The 7,282-nt window shown below is 36.4% G+C and overlaps 1 protein-coding gene across 1 annotated transcript in view; it reads left to right on the top strand.

Annotated features, from left to right (window-relative positions):
- The window catches only part of SPTSSA (serine palmitoyltransferase small subunit A), a 20,620-nt gene extending 13,344 nt beyond the window's left edge, over positions 1-7,276 (top strand). The window contains exon 2 of the mRNA XM_019632491.1: positions 5,983-7,276. Within this exon, the coding sequence (XP_019488036.1) occupies positions 5,983-6,086 (104 nt within the window). The 3' untranslated portion in view covers positions 6,087-7,276. The remainder of the gene's footprint in view (positions 1-5,982) is intronic.
- Positions 7,277-7,282: the final 6 nt, after the last annotated feature.

Below are 7,282 nucleotides of genomic sequence, written 5' to 3'. Positions count from 1 at the left end.
GTTCACCATCTTAGCTGTAGAGGGCAGTGTCACTGGCCCTCATATGTGGGATCCGAACCAGGGCCCTCTGGCGTCCCAAGCCAGCTTTTAACCAATGCGCCACTCGGCTGGCCCAAACAATAGTTTTAATAAGGATTATATTGCTTTTTGTTGCAGAATAGATTTGATTCCAGGTTCTCACATCAACTCAGAAAGGTAGGTGATGTGTGTCCCCATTTTATAGATAAGGAGACTGGTGATCAGAGAGTTTTTGATAACATGCAGGGATTGTCAGTGTCACAACTCAAACCTAGGTCGTCTCCAGTGCCACGGTGTTTCCAGTATCTGTTTCTTGTACTTTACAATGTGTCAAGGATACTCTGAACTTTGAGAGGTGTTAAAGAGTGCGATGGATTGAGAAATCCACTTAAATAACTAGGCAGCAAATTATAGCTGGTATACTCTGAATGCTATATGTTTAGCTGTGTTTGTGAGAACATGTCTAAGGAGATGAACATCGCATATTCCCTAACCTTGCAAAGGTCACAATAAAACCGATTTCTAAGAGTGTTCATAAAACTACCATTTTAAATGATGGCAAGCATAATCTCAGGGAATATTCAACTCAGTACTCTGGAGCTATTTCTTTCTACTACATTGCTTAAATTGCATTTGTAGAAAGTTACTTACAAAAGATGCCTTCTTTGTAAGATGATTACAGAGACTAGTAGAAGTTCCTCATGGCCCCATTGTCTGTCTGTTCACTTAGTGTGAGTGTCACTGTATAGTTAAATCAGTTTTAAGTTATTCTCTTATCATTGAGAGCTTTAAGATCATTTTGGGGAATAATTTCAAAATTTAATTGTATAGAAAACTCACTTTTAGCATCTTATTTAATTATTGATTCTAGACATAATTAGGAGAAATGAAATAAGAATACAGCAAGTCCCCAACTTATGAACATTCGAGTTGCGAACTTTCACAGATACGAACAGATCTAGCATTATGAACATTCATAGATGCGAACAAATTGCGGAAGTAGCTCACGTGTCTGCTCTTGTCAGTTCACTCCATGCAATCCCCTATATGTCAGTTGTACTGTACCACCATTTTAAGGTAACTGTAAAAGTAAAAATAGTTTACTTACAGTGTTTTTGTGTGTGTGTTTAGTTTTTTTATGCTTTACATTGTATATTTGTGTCAAAGGTGGTATATAAGACTCACTTTGTTGGACTTAACGAACGAATCCAACTTAGGAACATTCTCCCAGAATGGAACTCATTCGAAAGTCGGGGACTTACTGTATAGGAACATTTTTTGGGGGGGACACAGGATAAAAGTTAAATTTAATAAGTAGCTCTGGGTAAAAGGTTAGGTTAAGTTTTTTTTTTATCAGCTTATAAATTGGCATTTGCATCTAGGTTTAAGTAATTTTCAGCAATTTTCTGTTTATCTTGGCCCGAATTAAGAGTTGTTTATTCTATTTCTGGGAGCTAAGACTTTCTGTTTATTTCCTAGTAACAAATTAGATTCAGTGATGCCTAACCCAAACTTTGTAAAGGAGGAAGATCTTTCACACAAAACAGTTTTTAGTCTAGTACTAGTTTCATTTTCTAGTTTCATGTGTAGTTTCATTTTCCTTGACAGTTCTTATTTATTAAAAAAACTTACCATTCAGGCATACAAAAACGTTGTAAAGAATAATGTAATGAATGTGGACATACTACCAACTAGCTGAAGAAAAACATTACTAATACATTTGCAGCCCCCTTTCTGCCCCTTCTCAGTTGCTTCTCCCTTCTTTCTCTCCCCACTTCACCCTACCAAGTAACCATTATGCTGAATCGAGCATATATAATTACCGTTTATTTCCTATTACTTTTACTCCACATGCATGCATCACAACATAGTGCTATATAGAATCGCAAACTCTAGTATCTTATATTTTAATCAGGCAAACAATCTTTTCAAGTTTTGATAAGTTCTTGTTTCACTTAGAAAAACATCATGATTTTATATGCATATAAAAATTTAGAAGTTGGACGATTTAGTGTTCACAAAATTGAGCTTACATTTTAGATTCTTGTCTTATAGTGGAGTAATCTCTGTTAAGCTAATTTATGCACATCTCTTGCACGTTCCTTAACTGATACATTCTCTATACTAAACTGGAGAATTATAGTGCCATTAAGAGTATATAATATAATCAATCAAATGGCTGCTTTTAGTAGTCACTTCTTACTTGAATTTGAGCCAATGACGTGAAAACTATTACAGTCTCATTTCATTTGCTTGGTGTATACATTTATAAGACTTACATAAAAGCTGTAAAAAAGAACAGCATTCTGAAAATACAATATTGCTTAGAAATGGATTTTGTTTTCCTTTTTTGTAGTCACTATAAATTTTGTCAGTCACAGTAATGTGTGAAATATGTAGGAAGCACCAGAGTGTCTAGAGTCAAATAATGTTTCTTGAGCCATTCTTTTATTCATCAAATATTTATTGAATAGATGTTATGTTAGATGTTGGAGATACAGAAATAGTTAGACATTGTTCCTGTGTTCAAAGAGTTGATAATCTGGATGAGATAAATATATCTACAAATAGCTATGTTAGGTGGTAAGTGCTCTATTACATGAATATAGAGCTTTATAGCAGTAAGGAGTAATTAATTCTGCCAGGAGGTTGGGGTAAGAGGAAATAACTAACTGAGCTCTAAGAAGGATTAGGTTTTACTAGGAGGAAAAGGACTCTCTATATACAGGAAGGTATTATGGTATAGTTAAAAACACATTTTTGGAGTTAACTAATTTGGTTTGGAATTGGCTCCATTGTTTACCCTGATGCTGGGAATATTTTTGAAGTTGCTGAATTGCCCAACACTGCTGGGAACATGCTAGACATTCACAAAATGAAAGCTTCTACTACTACTACTATTCTTACTCATATTATTAAACCATAAGAAAAGGGAGAGCAGTATGAAAATATAGACCATTGTTTCCTACATTACTCATGTAATATGGCTGCGAGTAGGATGGTGTTTGTTGAGGGGATGATTTGGCGTGTTGGGAGGTGCAGTGGAAAAGTAGCCTAGCAGATGCTCTTGGTCCTCACTTTGATCGCCCAACTGCTTTGAGTGTTTCTGCTAATGCTGTCTAGCTGCCCCCTTTTCCATAGTATTGCCCTCAGCTAGGGGAGCTGTCTTGCTCAGGTGATTTTTACTCATTCCGTCCTGCAGCCAATGAATGACAGATAAAGGGATGCAAAAGGCCAGGCCCCTTGCCTCAAAGCAACACCATCTATGTGGTACAATTTGTGTTCTAGAGTACCATTGGGAGCGGAGTCCCGCAACCTGCTTACTCCCCCCCACCATTCTGCTCTACTCACTCCCCTTCTGATAAAACTTCCACAAGAGTAATTTATAAAAGAATCCCTGTCCCAGCCTTTCAATTCCTTTCTACTTCTATGGACTCCAACCCAAGACAGGTATTTTGGACTAGATTGCATGCTTGGCTTAGAATTTCAAGTGCTATCCTTTGGGTACTAGGAAGCCTAATGCATTTTAAAAAGATCACTCTAGTAAAGCATGGCATGGAAAGTGGCTAGAGGCCTCAAATGGGACCTTTTACATGATTAAGTAAGGAATAATAAATACCTCAATCATGTATCATTGAATAGGGTAGGGGACATGAGATATAATCGTCCTTTGTAGGGGTTGGGAAGAACCGAGAAATTCTAGATAATTGAATGTGGGGAGAAGGAATCAAAGAAGTTTCTAGATTGGATGACTAGACAAATGGTTAATCAATAATTATATCAAATAGTTTACATCAAAGAGCTATATCAATTACTTTCAAGTAGTTGAAAAAAACAGGACTTATAGAGGTATTTTTGGAGAAAATGAGTTCAGTTTTGGCTTTGTTGAATTTGAGGTACCTTATGGAATGTCAGATGGAAATGTTCAGTTGTAGGAAATATTTGCAGTATGGAAGGTAGGGCCATGTCAACAATATGGAGTTGAGAGTTTACACTATAAGAATATATAGGGCCCAAGACAAAACACTGGGAACTCCATTTTTATCATTTAGAACGCTTTCAGCTGCAAGTACCAAAGAAAATCTTACTCACGCTCAAAACCTGAGCGTGACGGGAATTTATTGGTTTATGTATCAGAAAATCCAGTGGTAGGGTGGGGTTCAGGGTGGTGTGATCAGGGTTCTGGCTCTGTTTTTCTGAAATTATTGTTGTTCCATCACCTTCATGAGTCAGCTTTGTTCTGAGCCTTGCTTTCCTCATGGAGGCAAAGTGATGCCAGTAATTCCGGGAGTCCATCAGCAAATTGCATATTCAAGGTGGAAAGAGAGAATTTAATTTGCATTTCTGAATTCCTGGCAGAAGTCCTAAGCTTTGAACTGCTTGATCAGTTTTGGGGGTGGGCACTGTTACAAAGGGGTTTACTAATTGGCTAGAGTGTGTCCCTGGAGATGGGGTAGGGCTAGGCACTCAAAGAGCATGACCGCTATACTAGGAGGAGGCGTGGAGTGGATGTTTGAGAGAAAAGTGCAAAATTCACATAAGGGACCGACAGAAAAAGAGCCAGTGAAACTGGAAAATGGTGAGAGAGATGAGAGGAGAGCCGTGGAGAGTACCTCAGCCCAGGGTGAAAAGAGTTTTGAAGAGTTTTGACTAAAATAGTGTCAATTCAAATAGCCACTGGATTTGATAGGAGGTCATTGGTACTCTGAGAGCAGTGTCTGTAGCCTGGAGGGGTAGAAGTCAGACTGTTGTGTGGCTGCTAAGCAATGAGTGATATGGAAGCAGGGAGTACGTACTTTTTTTTAAAAAAAGAAATTAAGTGTTAAATAGAAGGTGGTAGTTTAAGAAAGAACTGGATTAAGGGAGGCTAAAAAATAAATTAAAAAAATGATGATGGGAGGGTTTTTACCTATGTTTGCTGGATGAGGGGAATGAATTTAGAATTTGAGTCAGATGGCTTTGGTTTGCTCTCTGGCTCTAAAGACAGCTTGTATGGCCCTGGACAAGTCACTCAATGTTTTATCAGCCTCTGAGGAGTCATAGTTATAATAAACATTTCATAGTCATTCTGTAACGGTCAAGCAAGATAATGTATAAAAGAGGTTTGTCAACTACACTGTTATACAAATATTAGTTGGTAGTAAGCACATTGTTTATATAAACGCTATCTTCTCATAAAAGAATGTAAAGTATTATACAACTGACTATTAGTATGTAGAGCTGAAAGGTATGAAAGACAGGAGGGAGGGGGCTGGGAGAGAGAAAAGAATATGAGTGGATGAATGAATGAATGAATAAAACATAGTCCTAGTTCAGAAGCAGTCATTCCTCTTAGAATGGCCTGCTCAACTGCAAAATGAAAAGTTCTTAGATTTTATATAATTTTTCTGAGCAGTGTTTTGTGTGGCCCTAGAGGAGGGCCCCGTGTTGATTTGCGTATATACAGTTTCAGTTCCTTTTGGAATGAGAAGGAACACTACGGAATGTGTATTGTTTTGGTTATCGAGATGTCTTTTATTTCATGTTGTGAAGTTTAGTGATAATAATAATAAATGTTTAACAGCAGGTGCTGTCAGTTTATATGTCACTAGTGTATGATTGATTTTAGCTTTGGCCCCAAAGCCAATGCTTTTAGCCACATTCTAATCTAAATCTAAAATTCTTGGATCATACGTTCGTATTACTTATTCAAGTTGGTAGACCTTCTACAGTCATTATATACAATTTTATACCTGTACATTTCTGTTTCTTAGGTTGAACAGTGTCACTTTCTATGTTTAATTTGAAGCAGTCTGATACTTTGAAGTATAATAGGGAGAATAACAGTTAACTCCCTTGGAAGGTGATGGTGAAGAAAGCATCAAGTGAATGGGTACTTCAACGTAACACAGTTGTTGAAAAACTGTTGCGATTTAGTTTTGAGTAAATTAAGAAAGGTAGTAATTTTCCTTAACTATGACTCAGATTCCATGCTGGTTTCCTTCGTGGGGATGGCACTGTACACAGGCTACGTCTTCATGCCTCAGCACATCATGGCGATATTGCACTACTTTGAAATTGTACAGTGAGAAAGATGTGACCAGGATCGGGAGGTTCCTCAGGGAAGAACCAACCTCAGAATTTGGAATGGGACTTCATCAGATGTCATAAGAACCTCTACTGGATGTCAACATAACCAACCCTATGAATATAAAGACTAAAATTCATGAGTAGAACAGGAAAATGATCCTGACTCATGTGTTGTGTTCTTTATTTTTAATTTTAAAAGAAGCTCTTGTATAGTAGTTTTTGTCTATTTTAACATTGTAGTCATTTGTACTTTGATATCAGTATTTTCTTAACCTTTGTGACTGTTTAAATATTATCCAGCGAAAGCTTTTCTTAATGTAATTTTGAGTACATTTTAATTGCCTTCTATTTCTAAAACCCAAAGTCATTAGTTGGGCTTTAGTGTTCTTGCTATTGTATGGCATATACATCTGCCTGGATATATTTCTACTCTTGACCAAAGTTTTGTAAGAACTGGGGCAAGGGGCTGGGGAGGGGAGGATATTTTACTGAGAACTATTTACAAAAGACTTATCTGTAAGTTTGAACTCAGGAGTACAGTTTTAGCTATCTAGACTCTTTAACAGCTCTGCTTTAAAACTATTAGTGTTTCTTAACAAGGAAAAAGGAAGATCTTGCTAAAGTTAAAAATAAGGAACATTTCACTTTTTAAATATTTAATTCTTTTTTATATTTATCAAGATGTTTATTACAGCATGTTTATCAAAACAACAAATAAAGGACTATAATTTCATTAACTGTTTCCCAAAATAGGGTAATAGGGTAATGATCAAGGGAAATATGACCTTTTACTTAATGAAATATTATGAAATCATGGCAATGATGCTTTAGAAGACAGTGGTACCATGGAAAGTCTGAAGTTGTATTCATGACATGATAGTTACATTCTAAATATTGAATTCTTATGTGGACTCATTTCCAGAAAACTTTGGTGATGATTCTTGTGATAAAAGGTGGTTAACTAGCATTATTGTGTAATGCTTATATACCGTAGAGTTTTTAATAGAAAGTAAATCAGTTTCCCCTGAGGACCATTATTAACAATGTACTTCCTTATGTTTAGTTTCATGATTGTAATGGTTGCTGCAGATGCATTTGCACATTGCAGTAGGATATGAAGAGATGAATTGTTAAAAACCATAGCAAAAAGAAATGTAAACTTGGTTAAAATGCTTTCACCCTTTGTATTTTTTTT

Source organism: Hipposideros armiger, unplaced genomic scaffold (assembly GCF_001890085.2).
Source record: "Hipposideros armiger isolate ML-2016 unplaced genomic scaffold, ASM189008v1 scaffold_1147, whole genome shotgun sequence".
In the NCBI taxonomy this organism is placed as follows: Eukaryota; Metazoa; Chordata; class Mammalia; order Chiroptera; family Hipposideridae; genus Hipposideros; species Hipposideros armiger.
This window is presented reverse-complemented; position numbering and strand designations above follow the sequence as displayed.